Source organism: Dermacentor andersoni, chromosome 2 (assembly GCF_023375885.2).
Source record: "Dermacentor andersoni chromosome 2, qqDerAnde1_hic_scaffold, whole genome shotgun sequence".
NCBI classification, from domain to species: Eukaryota; Metazoa; Arthropoda; class Arachnida; order Ixodida; family Ixodidae; genus Dermacentor; species Dermacentor andersoni.
In genome coordinates this window covers 103,079,957-103,098,160 of record NC_092815.1, presented here as the reverse complement: position 1 = coordinate 103,098,160, position 18,204 = coordinate 103,079,957, and the positions used below count along the sequence as shown (strand labels likewise).

The 18,204-nt window shown below is 46.7% G+C and overlaps 1 protein-coding gene across 4 annotated transcripts in view; it reads left to right on the top strand.

Moving 5' to 3' along the window:
* The first annotated feature begins 4,402 nt into the window (after positions 1-4,402).
* The window catches only part of dlg1 (MAGUK family member discs large 1), a 735,259-nt gene continuing 721,457 nt past the window's right edge, over positions 4,403-18,204 (top strand). For 2 of the 4 annotated variants that reach the window (XM_055076707.2, XM_055076705.2), the window contains exons 1-2: positions 4,403-4,680; positions 10,041-10,172. In XM_055076707.2, coding sequence (XP_054932682.1) covers positions 4,659-4,680; positions 10,041-10,172 — 154 coding nt within the window. In that variant the 5' untranslated portion in view covers positions 4,403-4,658. Of the gene's footprint in view, positions 5,034-10,040; positions 10,173-18,204 lie in introns of all 4 variants that reach the window. The other 2 variants (XM_055076706.2, XM_055076708.2) reach the window with 2 other exon arrangements.

Sequence of the window (18,204 nt, the reverse complement as noted above, 5' to 3'; positions counted from 1 at the left end):
TGACAATTTAAAATTATAATTCTTACTTAAATCGCGAACAGCCTGCTGGATTGTTATCACTATGAATTATGGTCATATCATTTCCATCAACGTCTCACATAACATTCTGGCCAGTTAACAGTCCCTTTAATGTGCACCATTCACGCATGGTGTGCACGTGAAGCACATGGCTCTTTACACTCCACCTTTTAAATTTCACGTACTTTTTTCACGAAGAGGAAAAGTGATGCTTTTCACGTAGTTCAATAGACACTGCACGAACGTCAAACTATTGACAATTTAATAGACAATACCGTTTTCGCCGCACACGGAGGAAAACAGAGGAGTGCATGGGGAGTAACTGTTGTCGTTTGTCATCTCGTTTTTCTCGTTCCGACCGGGGACTAAACGCTACTCTCCAAAATTTGTACACGGCACGTACACTGCTGCAGTTAGTCCATTGAGGGACGAAAGCGCCCTTTTTTAGGACAAACTGTCCAGCTATATACTGCCATTGTCCCCTGCATTTTTTCTTAGAGAGACAGAGTGAGAGAGAGAGAGAGAGAGAGGTATGTGCGTGTGTGGGGGGTGGGGTGCAACAAGTACCACGAAAGCCAGCCATGGAACTATAACGCAGACCAAAGAATGAAATCAAAAGAGAGCAGAATGAATCAAAACAGCTCAGTAACAGTTCTTCAAGCTTGCTAAATTAAACCCTGTCCTTGGCTGCTTTAGAACGCAATGCAGTCCTTCTTTGTCTATAAAAGAAACTGACTACGTCCAAGTAAACGAGGTGAAAATCCACGACGTCACGCCTAGCTGGTGCGGGAACTCCACGGCAGCGTCGCCACTCGTCTTTCGGTTTTGTGTCCTTTAACTAAGCCTTTTCTCACGGTATTATATATATAAGAGCGGATCGTTTTTTTTTTTTTTTTACAAGGATAACTTACTAATGCAGCTGACATTGTTTTCTCTTTAGTTTAAAGGCAATATCAGGGGAAAGAAAAGCAAGTCAGCCTGCGGTGGAAAATAGCAAAAGACGGCTGGAGTTATACAGTCAGCACAAAGACATCAGAACGACAGCAGGCTCCGCGTCCTACTCTCTCTTCTCAGGCTGCTCTCTAATTGTGACAGGCGCCAAACTGTTCTGACTCACATTATATACAGGTCATTCCGAATGGTGCACTGTTAACCAAATTTCGTGCAGCAACCGTGAAATAACGCGGCAAATATAGTGTTTCTTACATCACGCGACTTCAGACAGCAGGCCGATGTAGAGAGAGACGTGCGAGGGCGGCGGCAGGGCGATTACTGCGCGCAGAATAAGTATACAGTAAAATAAGGCTCTCTGTTATTTGCGATAGCAGTTAAACTAACGCTCGAGGCACATTCGCGCCATCGCGTCAAGCCGTCCTGCTATTGACGACGCAGCGCGCGGCCTGCGTGTAGAGAATTAGCAGGCCACCAGAGGAGCGCAGCGCGTTTTGTTGCAAAAGCGACAAAACCACAAGTGAACGCAAATTTCACGCCCAGTTCAGGCGGTTTTATCCGGATCTAGGGCTAGCGTTCTGCTGGCTTCCACTGCACGCATCAGCTTGCATGCGCACACTCATGTGGCGTTCGCGCTGTTCAGCCGCGCGCACACCACATCGTGGCGAACGTCAAGCTAAATATGTGTATTCCTTCCTTTGGACGCTGATCAACGCCGACGGTTTTCCTTTCAGCCTCGCTCACCCACCCGTAAACCTAAGACACTTGAGGAGTGGCTGGCGGACTCCTCCTCCGACTACGTACGTGCCATGATCGAGCTCATCACGACGCTCGGCTTCGCAGACAACTAGAACAAAGCGGGCGAACCCGGACCGGGGTTCTTGAATAAAGTTTATTCTCTCTCTCTCTCTCTTTCTCTCTCTCGTTCACCACCGAGGCGCGACACCTGCAACGCCGCTGGCGCGCTCGTCACGGCAGCGTTCGGAGATGCCTTCAGGGCAACCTGCAGCTATCGCATCAACTGCTCCACCTTCGGGTAAAAGTGGCGATCTTTAGCGCCTCCTATTGCAGCTTTTGATTCGTCGGTGCAGGTATTTAGCAGCTAGTGGCTTGATCAGGCGCCCGTAAAGTACAATCAGAGTACTTAAAAATCTACAGTGATTTGCATTGCTGTCGCAGATGCTATGTTTGTTTCTGTATGTAAAGAAAGCACTGCATGTAAAACTGTAGTCGGAACAGCAGTTCACGACACGTGTTCAGTCTGCATTTCTTGAAGCCGGTTCTTTTGTTCTTTTGAACTAGTTCTATTTTGTTGAAGCTTACAACAAAACGGTATGTTGTAAGCACCGGCTTGACTTCCATTGTGCGGTTAGAACATTCTACATAACGAGTATAATTAAGAAGTTTATTATTAATACTAGTGACGCACAGTATTTGCTTTTCTCAATCGTATTTGGTTGTTAGAAGAATGAGTTAGCATAAAAGTGTCGCCTCAGAATAAATTTGAACTGCTGTCAATGACTCTGAGTGTTACTGTGGCTTTTGCCACAGGTTTATCTTGCATCTGTGTCAGGTACCATGATGCACATACAAGACACCCAAAGGTATCTTAAAGGGACACTAAAGCGAAACAATAAATTAGTTTAGACTAATGAAGCATTGTTTGAGAACCCTGCAGGCAGTCATTTCAAAAAAATAGTTTGATTATTAGATGAGATAATGAAGGTCCAAGTCTCAGTATTTGAATTTCGCGCCGACACCCCAGCGCCGGTACGTCAGCGTGACGTCAGGTATCCTAAAGTATGTTTTCGCATTTGGGCCGCGTTGGCTGAGTAAAGGTTAACGAAACTTGCCATGTTTAATATTTGGTTCCTTTAGAACACAATGTAGTCAATCTGTACCGCTATATATGTTTAGTAGGCCGTAGAAGATGTATCAAAAAATCCAAGACGTCACAGCCCCCAGGTGCGGGAACTTATGTAGGCGTCGCCACCCGTATTTCGTTCTTGCGCTTTTTCTGGCTTACCAACCGTCTTATCGTTGTAAGAGTGGTGTTTTTGGTGTTGTAGAACGGTAATTTACTGATGCAGAAGAAATCAATTTTCACTTGAGTGTCCCTTTAAGGTAGTGTCTAATATACATATGCTATCTTCGATACCGCCCAGCCCTGCACCCAGGTTGGTTCCCTCCCCCCCTCCTCCTCCAATAGTGACGCCATTGATTGGCAGTAATAAATTGTCCGCCAACTTGTCCTCAATAAAGCGGACGGCTATAGCAGAGCTAGGTTTAACCGCGGAAAGAAATAAATAAAAAAGAAACAAACGAAGCTAGAGATGAATTTGTAAGTTTTTGTTTACTGTTCACAGGATCGCAAGGCGAATGTGACAGGATATTTTATGACTTCAACAGGTTTCAGGCTGTATGTTTGCAGTTTTCAAAAGTTTTTGGATGTTGCCTGGAATTTCAGATTTTCCAGTTCGGTCCAAACGCGAATTCGACGATAATATTCGATTGTGCGAGAGCTGCAACGCTAATTGCAGTCTGACATATTTAAATTATTTTTCTCTGAAAAATGCGTGTTATGGAAGAATATTTATGTGGAAGGAATTGGATAATTGTTTTCGTGCGTGTATTTTGATAACATGTTTCAGTGCGTCCCTTGACGCAATACCCCTGTACTGTTTCTCATACAGCGAAAAAAAAAAAACGCGTTCATTTACAAAAGCGTCGTGGACGACGCAACGCAAGAAACCCACGCAAATGTACAATGAACTCGAAGGCTGACGGATGGACATTTCGTTTCGCGCGCGTTCTACCGCAGCACGGAGGAAGGAAACTAAGGAGAGGCCCTACCCCCTCCGCGCGCTAGGAGAAAAGTGTGGCGGAAATGACGTAGTAGGTTCTCATTTTTTTTGCTGCCTTTTTATTTTTTTTTGTTGTATGGCCACGCCTTTTGGGCCACAATGGCGGCGTTGTTATAGTTTTGAGCGCTCACACGTGTTGCTCTGGTAGGTTTCGGGCCGTGGCAAAGGCGCTGAGTGGGCGGGTTTGCGTTAGTCACCGTGTCTTGTTGCGCTGTGTTACCTGCGCTGTGTTCTGCCAGATGTTGCGCGAGCGCGCGCGCTCCGCGCGCGACACCACGCGCAGCGCCGCGTGGTTTCGCGAGAGATGTAAACAAGAGAGGAGGGTGGCCCAAAAGGCGGAGCATCGCCATGAGCAACGCCAAATTCCGGCTTCACTTTTGCTTCACAAAGAGTGACGTCAGGGCCTCTCCTTAGTTTCCTTCCTCCGTGTACCGCAGTCAAACTGCCGCGTATATTCGAGGTCCAATGAAAAACGAATAAATTATTATTGTTTTTATCCCATTGGTCAAATTTGCCCACGTGACACTAAGGCAACTTGGGTGCCGCCATATTGGTTTGTAGCGCCGCCGCCGCGCCGCTGAGAGAGTGTGTGTATCGTTTGATTTCATTTCGCGGTGCGGTATCCTCTGCGTTCGTCGGTGGTGTTGAAAATAACCACTTGCTGCTGCCGTGTTTTTTAGCCGAAAATATTCGGTCACCCCTTTTTGTGCTGCTTCGTTGTTTGCACTGGAGTCGGCTCTCTTCCATCAGTTGTTTGCGGAGGAATCACGAAGGTGTTTCGCTGGATACCGACGCTAGTCCGCGGCTGCTGCTTTGACAACGGCCATGCCAGTCCGTAAACAAGGTGGTAAGATCATTTCAGTAGTAGGTTTAATTTACTCTTCGATGAATCGTGCCCGCAGTGTCTGAGAGCAAAGCGCCGTCCGACTGACTTCGCCGAAGAGCTTTGCGGGTTTTCGCTTCCCTCTCCCGCCTAGAGTGCCCGATTTGTCACTCCCCAGGAGAAAAGAAAAAAAGAAAAAAAGGGAAACACGCTTCCGTGCCGCAGGATTTGTTGTGCTCTGCTCGCTGGAGGAGGCTGCGTGGTTTGTGCTGTGTTTCGACCGGTGTCTCCACGATGCACATCGACGGTGAGGCTCCCTTGTGTGCGCGATACCACTGCAGAGCCAGCGGATAACAGCCGACGGCCAGCGAACATGGGTCAGTAGCGGCGGAATGCGCGGCGCTCGCACGCTGCCGCTGAATCCGCGGCTCGAGCAGTGGTTGCGCGCCCGGAGGCTGCGGCTTATCGCTGACAGACGCTGCTGCGACTCCCGCTCAGTCTGTCGCATCATTTGTGTGCTCCGCCGCGCAGGTTGTAGCGATAACGGTGGCTCAGATGTAGATAGGTGCGCTCGAAGCGCGACTAATCGGTCGCGCACGGCCCTTGACGTACGGCGGTGGGCGCGCCGCCGCCGCCGTTCTGACCTGCAGTAGTGCAGCGGTATGTGCTCGTTTGCAGTGCCAGAAAAGGTTGGAAATTGTTGAGGCTGCATTTAGGTTTGATTTCGTGTAGGCACCGCTGCGAAATGTTATGTGCTTGGCGGCCGTGTAAAGCTAGACGCGGGCTGCCGATCGAATGACACTACTGACGCATGCGGATTGGAGCAGGGCCTCTTCGGACGCTGCAATGGGTTGCACTACCTGATGAAAGGGATAAATAGCAGACGATTCGCTGAAGGAAATAACAAAACATCAATTTGCATTAGCTCTATTGATGCTTAGTGCTGGAAATTGACATTACCGCGGTGCGCTCAGTGGGGGTTGCCCCGCACGTTGCGTCACGAGCCAAAGTGATGACACACAGAAGGTTGGGAGTTCTGACAGCTGCGTATAAATAGTGCACGTTTGTGTACAACTAACTCGTCAGAATTGATGGACAGGAAAGCTGTGCGCGCTTTCGGCTGTTCGTGTTTTATTCTTCTCATTTTCTTGTTTACGTTTGACGACTTCTGTTTGTTTTCATTCCTTGGTGCAGATAGAAGGGTTTTTCAGCTTCATATTCACGCTTTTTTGTTCTCTCTCCCCTTCCACGGAGGGACGCACCTTGTTTATTCTAGTTTGTAACTCGGCTCGGGAGGTGGAAAAAAAAGGAAAGAAAAAAAAATCAAGATAGTGGCTTTCATGTGTGCACACGAAGATGAAAAAAAAATAAAGTAATTACTGCTATTTTATTAATGCCAATACTTGTAATTCTCATTCCAGGGCACTTCACTGTCAAGGCTTACTATTCTCTCGAGCAAAGTTCTTTATTTTACTCGTAGACTTACTGTAACAAGAAAGCTTGATGCTTGCACAGTCTACAAGCACTATCATTTCCTGTGCTCATGAATGAGTGAATAATTTTGAATATACCAGATGCAAGGCAGTTAAAGTGCCTAAAGAGAGTAGAGTCAGTGACCCTGCACACATGTCCACAAGCTCCATGCATTAAATTATGTCTTGAGGTAGTGTAAGTACATTATGCAACATTTTATTATTTTATGAGCCTAAATATCGGGGATAATTATAAATACAGCTTGTGACAGCCTGGAACACGCAGTGAAAGTATAACACAAGAATATTTACTTTCCTTCCTTACAGTTTACGTTTGTGGCCAGAAAGGCTAAAAGATTTCTCGCTTCCTTTTCTCTGTGGCAAATACGTCCACAGAAATTTGGCGGCATGTTCATTTGTCAGTTAATACACTATAAATATATTAAAAATAAAGAATTTCAGCTTATGCTGTAAGTCACCTCACTTCATGTGCACTATGGTGTACATATGCCCCAGCCAAGATTTTCCATGTAGAGCTTTGACATAACTGGGTTATCTTTATGGTCTCAGTTACTACCTCATCAACAGTTTCAAATTTGATAGTGAACTACTTTAAGTAGTCAGTCATATTCACTTGGGAATAAGTGGGTCATGTTTTAGCCATACATAGCTGTAGGGCAAATTAGCTGTGCTCATCCTCCAGCTTGAATGTATGAATTTTTGTTAAGCATGCATATATGTTTCCTATATTCATCTTGATTTATCTTCACCATTTGAAGTCTTTTTATTCTGATATTTGTTATCAGTTTTGTATACTTTTCATTTGTTCATGTAAACTTATTTTTGTCCACAATAAATACATCCCTCCCCACAGCTGTGCTCATCACTCCTTCGCTTTCTGTAGAGCTGTACATCAGTTCTTGTGGAATATATTATACCTGCAATGTCATCTTTGTTCCTAATGTGAATTTTACAGTAATGGTGCATGCATTTGAGAACAAATGGCAGTGTCACTGTGACAGACACAGCTGTGCGAAAGTGTGCCACCATTAGTAACGAGTTTTAGAAATAGTGCACCCAAGCAGCTTGGCATACATAAAAACCCAAACTCCCCTTAAGAGCCCTTGCACACTTTTTGCTTTCTCTCATATGCACAGCCGATAGCATCTCTCAAGTTTGGGTCCCCTATTTCTTTAACACCTTTTTCTTTTATTGTGATAAAGACTTGCCTTTAAGGCATAATTCTTGGTGCGTATATGTGTATTATATGTGTGCTGTGAGGCCTGTGTTGTGTATGAATTGAAGCAGTGTTTTGTGGAATCTGTTGTCATGTATCCAGCGGTCATAGCTGGTTGTCACACTGTAGCGGAGGCCGGCTTGCAGTAGGAAACGCGAGCGTTCCGATTTTAAACCAGTACATGTCCATATTAGGTGGTATGCATCTGCTTCCATCACAGGAACGGAGTAGTATGGACACGTAGCACCCAGTGGTAAATGCGACCAGTTCCACCTTGAGATAACAGCCAGTGTAAGGGCCACCTCGGCTCGAAGCCTCCTAAGCACAACTTCCTCCGCCCTAGTAATGTGAAGGGGGAGGGAGCAGACACACGGTGGGATAAGAGCGCGTGTGTCCTGCCGGAGAAAATTTTTACGGGCTCGGAACGAGTTAAGGGGTTGAGGTGGGAGGGGAATAGGCAGAAGATCAGGATTATGAGGGCAGTGTGCCTGCTGGTCAGCAGCAATGTTGTGAGGGTTCGCTGAATGGCCTTGAATCCAGTGTACCTTGACGCAAGTAGCTGTTTTACTATTCATAGTGTGTATTGTCTCGCAGATTTCCATCGTCTTATCAACCTTCTTGAGTTCCTGAATAGCCGTTAAAGAATCAGTGAAGATATCTAGTTGCTTGATGGTAGGCAGCTTAGATGTCGCATGTTGCACAGCGTCGTGGATGGCTTGAAGTTCCATTACTAGAGCGCTGGCTTCCGTAGATAAATAGCGCTGGTGGCCGCTGATGAAATTATGCATAGTACTCAGGAATGATGTCCTTCCGCCGTCTGGGAGAATGGCAGCATCCGTATAGACTTTGCAGGTGTTAGCGCATGATGCATCAATGATATTGTGTTCGTCAATAATACCTGTTGTATCGCTGCGTCGTAACTTCGTTGGCTTATTAGTTGTGATGCTTTAACACCTTAAAAGCTACAGGTGTGGGAATTTTAGCAAATTTCTTAAAGTCAATCATACACATTCTTGTATTCTGTTTGTTGTGTTGACGTTGAGGTGACAGTGATTGTTTGAAATTTCCGATATTTTTGAATCACTTTGCAGATAGTGAGGGCTTTGAATGTTAGGGTGGCGTTTATACTGTTCCTCACTTGCTATCTGTGTAAGTCAACTATGCTGCCTTGCTGTTTTCCAACTGAGATCTCTTGCCTGTGAGTAAGATATCTAAGTGTGGACCACTCAGAGGGAAAGTGTGAGAGGGTAGGTACAGAAAAGTGTAACTTAGCTAGAATGTATTGCACTTCCCTGATGTTTTTTGTGCATTATAATCAGTAAATTTCCCTTACACCTACTAAATTATCTCACACCTCCTTGTAAGAGAAAGAGTGTTCTTAGTTCTCAGTAAAGGAAATGGCAATCGATTTATAAGGGCCAGATGTCAATCCCATGTTTTTCTTGAATGTATCATAGAACTAAGTCTGTGAACAAAAAATTTTGGCTGGAAAGCAGCTTTCCAGAGCTGGCCAACTTTGCAGTATTGCATGCCTATTGGATACATATATTGGATGCACAGCTTTAATGAGGTACCCTGCACCTCTTGTATAATTTTATTCGTGCCTCTCAAAACAGTCTTGGGAAAACTTCAGGGCTAGTAATTGTCTAACCTTCTTATTAACAGCCTTGAAATAGCACCTAAGCAGACAACACGAGTATGTGATGGTTAGCAGTTATGACACAAATCCAAGACCATGGCCTCCATAATTTACAGCGTGATGTGCGGTGCTGCCTAATCTTAGAGGTCATACCAAGGAGCCATGCTGGTTCTCAATGTTCTGGGTACTGTGTCATTTCCGGCGAGTTGTAACAGCACATTTTTGGACGTTTCAGTATTACATTGTTTATTTTTACTGCTTATATAAAGCGGGCCCTGCCACTGTGAAAACAAGAACAGGCTATTCAAAGCAGTTGTGGCATACAGCATGGTTCAAACTTGATAGAAGCATTTCACACCAGTGCATTGGCAGCATTTCATCTGTCAAATTGTGCCACAGCAGAAGCATGCTGTGTGTGGCCGCATAAGGAGGGCCTCCTTTCTGCAGAGCAGCATCAGCAGTCATAATTGCAGAAAGCATATGAGGCCTTTGCATATGAAATAAATCTTTCACTTGCAGCACCAAGCTGCTAGTTACAGCAAGTTCTGCCACTGAATTATGAATAACACGATTAATGAGCATATGGACACAAGCATAGCCAGAATTTTATTTCGGGAAAGGTTTTTGCAGCATCGGCCCACTATGGGGATCTGATACGGACGACTATTACATGGCAGATTGAAAGTTTCAGGAGGCGTTTTGCCTATGCGATCAGCATATGTAGTTCTTCAAACAGATGCCAGTTTGTAACATATACCACAGTTTCCTGCTAGTCTTGTTAAAAAGAGAAAAAGAAAGCATGCTGACCAGTGAAAGCTGTTGCTGGTGGTGTTACAGGCCACCAAAGTAAACGATTTTGAAAAACCTTGTGGAGGAATTTGTTAAGAGGGTGCTTGCCGCCTTCCCTATTACTGGCCTACAGATGTCTGCTATCAGTTATACGACTTGGAAATTTTTGTAAGAAGTGTTCTAGCAAATATTTTTCTTGAGTTTCTTCTATTTGTCAGCGATTTTAACACACTCATATTATTTGCAGAAGCCCACAGGGCACTGGAGCTCTTGGAAGAGTACCACAGCAGGCTGAACAAGCCACAGGACAAGCAGCTACGCAATGCCATTGAGCGTGTGATCCGCATCTTCAAGAGTCGGCTCTTCCAGGCTTTGCTAGGTAGGCAACCTTCTCTAAACATTTTAATTTCTAGTTCTTCAGGATTCTTATGGCCTGCATGTTTTTCTTGTAAGATAGACGTTTGTTCTTTTACTGTGTGTTCTTGACCGTCCTGACTATTTCTTGTTGTTCATGTGATACACCTCAACAACATTGTAACTGTGGTACAATTCATAACCTCCCTCAGAATTTTTTCACTTTTGATGTTTCATGTCTCCTCTTCCTAGTGCCTTGCCTTCTTGTGACTGTGTGTCAAAGCCTTAGTGCAGCCTCCTATGGCTCCTACATATTTTGGGAAATGAATGTCAAGAATTTCAAAAGAACTCAGTGGAGTGAAAGCCCTGCTTATATGCATCATGGCAGAGCTCTCTCTAGTGTCGGACTCACTTAGGCAGTACAGTTAATTCAGCATTTTTTTTAGAGGCAAGCAGGTCTACAAGGTGTGATCAAGACTCATATGGGAGCCGCAGTGTCTCTAGTGGCTCCTGCACAAGTCCCAGTCATGCCTGGGCACTGAAATTCTTTGTTCACATTTCTGTTGCTGTGTCTACAACTGCACTGAGTCATTGCTGTGTTTTAGAAATCGCACTTGACCAAATTCAGTTCCATGTTGTGTACTGGCGTGCGATAAATGACTGAGGACATTAGCCCATAAAGCCTGAAGTTTGAAGATTAATATGCCGAATACAGAGGTAACGTTCAGTAGCCTGGCAAGAGAGCTGGAATTCATGATTGGCAGTCAGCTTCTAGAATCTGTGCCATCATCATCATCATCAGCAGCAGCAGCAGCAGCCTATTTTATGTCCACAGCAGGGTGAAAGCCTCTCCCTGCGATCTCCAATTACCCTTGGCCTGCACCAACCGATTCCAGCTAACACCTGTGAATTTATAAATTTCATCACCCCACCTAGTCTTTCGTCGTCCTCAACTGTGCTTCCCTTCTTTTGGCACCCATTCTGTAACCCTAATGGTCCACCAGTTATCTGACCTACGCATTACATGACCTGCACACTCTTAATGTCAATTAGAATATCGGCTATCATTGTTTGCTCTCTGGTCCACACCGCTCTCTTCCCGTCTCTTAACGTCATGCCTAACATCCTTCGTTCCATTGCTCTTTGCGCATTCCTTAACTTGTTTTCGAATTTCTTTGCCAGTCTCCAAGTTTCTGTCCCATATTTCAGAACCGGTAGAATGCATTGATTGTACACCTTTCTTTTTAATGGTAATGGTAAGCTTCCAGTCAGGATCTCACAATGTCTGTCAAATGTGCTCCAACCCGTTTTTATTCTTCTGTAAATTTCCTTCTCATGATCGTGGTCTCCTGTGAGTAATTGACCTAGGTAAACGTACTCCTTCACAGACTCTAGAGACTGACTGGCGATCCTGAACTCTTGTTCCCTTGCCCGGCTATTGATCATTATCTTTGTCTTCTGCATATTGCCACATGTAGGTAGTGGGTCAAGGGCAATAGTGGGTTGAGCCCAAAAGAACAAAGAAGACTGTGCTGGTCTTCCCTGCTCGCAAGCCAACTTCGACGGATGCATTTTCCATGAGCCAGCTGCTCTGCGGCTTATTAAACCCCCAAGAGGTTCTTCTGAAAGCTTGTGACAAACTGGTGGAGGTGTGGGGTAGCCCTCACGGATGTTGCAAACTGCTCCAAGGGTCCGTACTATGAATCCAGTGCCAGTCGACTCCCGTGCATCAGGCCAGCCGCAGGATCAGGCGACTAGCCTCGGAAGTCGCTGCTGCTACGGTTCCCACCACTTCAAACAGTATGACCAGTAATTCAGCTCAACCCGCCTCAACCAGTACGGAGAGGACGATGTTGAATCGGTATACACTTGAGAGCCCATTGATCCCGACGACGTTCCATGGTGCAGTGTTCGAAGATGTTGAAGACTGGATGGTCGACTTCGAGCGCAGGGCCACCTTGAACCATTGCGATGATGCGGCAAAACCGAGACACGTCTACTTCTACCTAGAGGATGGCGCGCATACATGGTTTCGGAACCGTGAGGAGCAACCGACATCATGGCAGGAATTTTGTCGTCGGCTTCTGGAGACCTACACCAGTGCTGATCGCCACGAACGAGCGGAACGAGCAATTCAGCCCCACGTCCAGTTGCCAAACAAAACTTTGACCACATACATCGAAGATGTGACATGCTTCTTCAGACGAGCTGACCCAGGAACGACGGAGGAGAAGTTACGTCAGCTGATACGCGGAGTCAAGGAGCAGCTCTTTGCTGGTCTCGTGCGGAGCCCTCCGAAGATGGTTGTGGAGTTCTTGTTTGAGGCCATGACCATGGAAAAGATGCTTCTGCATCGGTCCAACCTGTATGAGCAGCAAGTGAACAGCATGTAATCTGCTGACATTTTCACGACCTTCGGAAACAACAGTGACTGTCTGCGAGAGCTCATCCACTCTGTAGTGCGTGAAGTGTTGCAAAAGGCCAGCGTCACACCAACATCGCACCCTACGGTAAGCTCTCTTACAAGCGTTATCAAAGACGAGCTGCACCAGGCCCTCCATGAAACATTGCCTCCTGATAATGCTGTGGCTGGACCTATTGAATACCGCCGAGCGACCTACGTGGAAGCCATAAGGCACCCTGCTTCCTCTCTGTTGCTGTTCGTTCGTGCTCCTCCTACAGTGTCACATCAGTCGGCACAGCCGATGTCGTACTGCGAAGCTGGGTACACGCCACCGCCCTTTGCCCATGCCGCTCCAGTTGCCCATCGTCCGGAGTAACCGTTCGACTACATCAATGATAGACGCACATCTTCTGGAAGTCGGATATTTGGCGCACACCCGATCGCCGGCCTCTGTGCTTCCACTGCGGTGAAGCTGACCACCTGTACCGCCAGTGCCCATACCGGCACCTCGGACTTCGCGGCTTTTCCGCATACTTGCTGTTGCCTCGATACAGCCAGCGACCTCGGGACGTTGAGGACTACCTCTCTCAGCAGCGCTTTCCACCGCCTGCCAGGCAGCAGTTGTAGTCACCGTCTCCGAGACGATTTTCACCTCCACCCCAGCGGTATTCTACCGCACGGTCACCCAGTCCCTGCCTGGAAAACTAAGTAAAGGGATCTTTGAGGGCGAGGTCGTTGATGATTGAAGTGCTGAAGACCCCCGATCGATGAAGTCATGGACAGATCTCGATCCGACACCACCTGCAGCTGAACAGGACGACCTGCTTTCTCTCGATATAGCAGTGACTATTGACCGTTACGCCATTAGTGCTTTAGTGGAGACCGGCGCAGACTACTCTATATTAAGCTGCAAAACAGCAACGCGGCTGAAGAAAGTAATCACGCCCTGGTATAGCTCGCAGATTCGCATGGCTGGCGGCCACGTCGTTACCCCACTGGGCGCCTGCATGACTAGAGTTGAAATTCAGGGATCTACATTCGTTGCGTGTTGCCTTGTCTTGCGCAAATGCCCCTGTGACATTATTCTTGGCATTGAATTCGTGCAGGAGTATGGCACTATTATTAATCTTCAAGAGCGTCGTATCACATTCTCAGCCGACTGAGCAATCTAAGTACAAAATGATCAACAGCATGCCGACGTACTTCGTGTTTCTGGAGACAGTGTAACGCTTCCTCCACGAGCCAGTGTCCTCATCAATGTTGCATGCTGTGGCTTACGCGATGGCATAGCGGTGGCCGAAACTAATTTGGAACACCTCCTAAAGCAAGGTGTTTAAGTGGCTAGAAGTGTTATACAGCTTCGTGATGGCCCAATTGCTTGTTACCAACTTACCACTCACCTATTAGGATCGAACCTAACGCAGAAACACATGATCATCTAGTGCCCGGGTCATGCAGGACTCGAGGGCAATGAGAGAGCGGACGGTGCAGCTCGGGCTTTTGTCAACCGAGCGGCCGACTACTCTGACGAAAACCCCTTCTTACCACGAGACATCCTTGAGCACCAACGGCGCGAGTGAAGAAAGTACAGTCCACCACACCCTGCCTATCCAGGCGTGACTCTTATGACTGGCACCGAATACAGACGTACACATTTCCAAATCTTTATTTGAAACATGCCATTCACCCAATGCTGTACAGCGTTCACTGTCTGTGGTGCGGAGGCCGGCCAACTCTTGCCCACATTACGTGGGATTGCCAGAACAGGCCATCCAAAATTAATACACCGAAAATAGCCAGTAAACTTTCCGGAAGGGAGCAGTGGGAGACTTGGCTCACCAGCGAGGATCGGGAGATGCAGCTAGCACTCCTCGACCAGGCACGGGGGCCCTGGACTAGGAGTGCCACCCACTCGCTTTCTGCACTTTTTTTTTAAAATAAACTTTTTGATATATATAACTTTAGCAACGAGCATCGACACCTTTTCCGCGACGCTTCGATAGCATTTGCAGATGAAGTAGCAAACGTTAACAACTGTTTCACGTCGGAAGTAGTGGAGACAGCAGACATGGCTCTAGGCCATATCGACATCAATTCTGGATTGTGCGCTGATAGCCAGACAGCACTGCTCAAGCGCTTGCTTGAATTTCGGACCTGCTTTGCGAGTTCTTCAAAGGTATGCCAGACTCCCATCACTAGACACAAGATCATCACGTTTGAGGACGCACGCCCGATAAACCAGCAGCCTTACTGCATGTCAGCAAAAGAATGTGAAGCCATAGGTACGCAGGTTCGGGAGATGCTTGACGATGGCATCATCGAGCCTTCCAAGAGGCCGTGGTCGTGTCCGGTCGTTCTTGTCAAAAAAAAAGACGGAACACCCCGCTTCTGTGTTGACTACCAGTAGCTTAACAATCTGACTAAAAAGGGTGTGTACCCGCTGCCATGTATTGACAACTCGTTAGATAGGCTATGGCGTGGCCACTATTTTTCTTCTCTCTATTTAAAAAGTGGCTACTGGCAAATCGAGGTAGACGAATGAGACTGCAAGAAAGCAGCCTTTGTGACTCCAGATAGTCTCTACGAATTTCAAGCCCTTCCTTTTGGCTAGTGCTCAGCCTTGCCTACTTTCTAGCGAATGATGGACACTGTCCTCACTGGACTGAAGTGGCAGACTTGTCTTGTGTACCTTGATGATGTGGCCGTATTTTCTGAAATGTTCGAGCAGCTTCTTCTCCGTCTGCGGAGTGTGCTAGAAGCCATCCGATTGGTCGGAAAAGTGCCACTTCAGTTATGAAGAACTCAAATTCCTCGGATATGTAGTAAGCGCCAAAGTGGTCCAACTATATCCAGACAAAGCTTGCCGCTGTGGCCGCATTTCCAGCTCCTGCTGATAAAAATTCCATCCAGTGCTTTCTGGGCTTGTGCGCCTACTGTCACTGGTTTATGAATGGCTTTTGGAAGATAGCGAAGCCTCTGACTCGCCTTACAAGGGACGACACGCCATTTGTCTTGCATAATGAGCAACAGGCAGCTTTTGCTGAATTACGACATCGCCTACAGTCGGCACCCGTTCTTGCATATTTTGTTCATGATGCCGATACAGAGGTGCATACCTCTGTATCGACGCCAGTAGCATTGGCCTTGGCACAGTGCTCGTCCAATGCCAAGATGGAGTGGAAAGAGTTATAGCCTATGCCAGCCGCTCACTGTCCCGTGCCGAGGTGAATTATTCAACTACAGAGAAAGAGTGCCTCGCAGTCGTGTGGGTGATTATCAAGTTTCGCGCCTACCTCTGTGGTTGTCCCTTCAGAGTAGTGACGGACCACCTTGCCCTCTGTTGGTTGGCAAGCATGCATGACCCTTCAGGACGACTGGCACAGTGGAGCTTGAGGCTACAGGAATTTGATGTCACTATCGTTTATAAGTCTGGCCGTAAGCACAAAGATGCTGATACACTGTCAGTCAGGAAACAGAGGATGATGACAGCTTCCTGGGCTGAGGTTCGACTGATTATCGATCATTTAGAGGGCCATGGCACAGCCATACCATGCCATCTGTCCCTCTCGTTGACATCCTTCTGTCTACGAGACAGTGTGCTGTATAAGAAGAATGCCCGTTCGAACAGCCATGCTTACCTCCTGGTGGTTCCAAGAGACATGCAAGATGACGTCCTCTTTGCTTGCCATGACGAACCCACATCTGGACATTTAGGCTTCTCACGAACACTCGCTAGAGTAAGCGAGATGTACTATTGGCCCGGGCTTTTGCCAAACGTCAAACAGTATGTTAAAAGCTGTCGTGAATGCCAGCACCGAAAGACATATTCCGTTAAGCCGGCTGGCTTCGTTTGCCCATTCAAAGCACCTCACTTGTCTTTCGACCAAGTCGGCATGAACATTCTCGGACCGTTTCCTCTTTCTGCAGACGGCAACAAATGCGTGAACGTCGCGACTGATTATTCAACACATTATGCTGAGACACAGGCCATCCCATGAGCCACGACTTCAGAGCCATGTACATCGGCGTTCAACACAAAACATGGTATCGGATCTTGCCTAACATGACCTTCGTGCATAAAGCACCACCGTGCAAGAGATGACGCGATTAACACCATTTCACCTTTTCTACAGTCACGAAGTCCAGACGATGCTGGATGCTATGCTGCCACGTCAAGACACCGACCACTTGACAACTGGTAACCATGAATTTGCTGAGCGTGTCGAGGAAGCTCGGCAGCTCGGCAGCTCGGGCAGCTGCACATCGGCTAGCGGCAGCATACGGACGCACAACACTACAACATCCGCCACAGGGACGTGTCCTACAACCCCGGAGACCAAGTTTGGGTGTGGACCCCTGTTCGCTGCCGTGGCCTCTGTAAAAAGTTGCTGAGCTGGTATTTTGGTCCATGTAAAGTACTACGCCGCATCAGTGACATTAACTACGAAGTGGTACCGGACACAGCATCACAGACACAGACCCGCACACAACCGAGCTTGGACATAGTTCATGTTATGCGCATGAAGCCGTACACTGCACGTTCATAATTTTTTTTTTTGCTCATTCACCCTTCTTTGTTTCTGCTTTTCATTTATGTTCTTGAGCTTCCCTCTCTGTTCATTCACTGTGCCAGCTGCACATTTCTTCTCTTTTTGTACTTTCGTTTTGTCTGCGTTGTGTTTTTTGTTCGTTTTGTTTCTATTGCTTACGCCTATTTTGCAGCATCGAGACGATGCTTTTGTTCGGAAGAGGGGATAATGCCACATGTAGGTTGTGGGTAGAGGGCAAGTGTGGGTCGAGCCGAAAAGAACAAAGAAGACCATGCTTCTCTACGCTGCTCGCGAGCCAACCCCGACGGATGCGTTTTCCAGGAGCCAGCTGCTCTGCGGTTTATTAAACCCCTAAGACGACTTCTGAAGGCTTGTGACAATATTAATCTTCAACCCCAGTCTTATACTCTCGCTGTTAAGGTCCTCATTCATTTGTTGCGACTCGTCCCCAGTGTTGCTGAACAGGAAAATGTCATCTGCAAATCGAAGGTTGCTGAGATATTCGGCATTGATCCTTACTCCTTAGCCTTCCCAGTTTAATAGCTTGAATACTTCTTCCAAGCACGCAGTGAATAGCATTGGAGAGATTGTGTCTCCTTGTTTAACCCCTTTCTTTATAGGTATCTTCCTACTTTTCTTGGGGAGATTTAAGGTAGCTGTGGGATCTCTGTAGATACTTTCCAAGACATTTACGTAAGCGTCCTGTACTCCTTCGTTACATAATACCTCTATGACTGCTGGTGTCTTTACTCAATCAAATGCCTTTTCGTAATCTATGAAAGCCATCTAAAGAGGCTGATTGTACTCTGTGAATTTTTTGATTACCTGATTTATGACATGGATGTGATCCATTGTAGACTATTCCTTCCTGAAACCTGCCTGTTCCCTTGGTTGACTAAAGTCCACTGTTGGCCATATTCTATTGGAGATTATCTTGGTGAATATTTTATGTAATACTGGATGTAAACTAATGGGCATATAATTTTTCAATTCTCTAACGTCTCCATTTTTGTGGATTGGTATAATGTTGGCGTTCTTCCAGTTCTCTGGAACCTTTGAAGTCGATAGACAGTTCGTATAAAGGGCTGCTAGTTTTTCAAGCA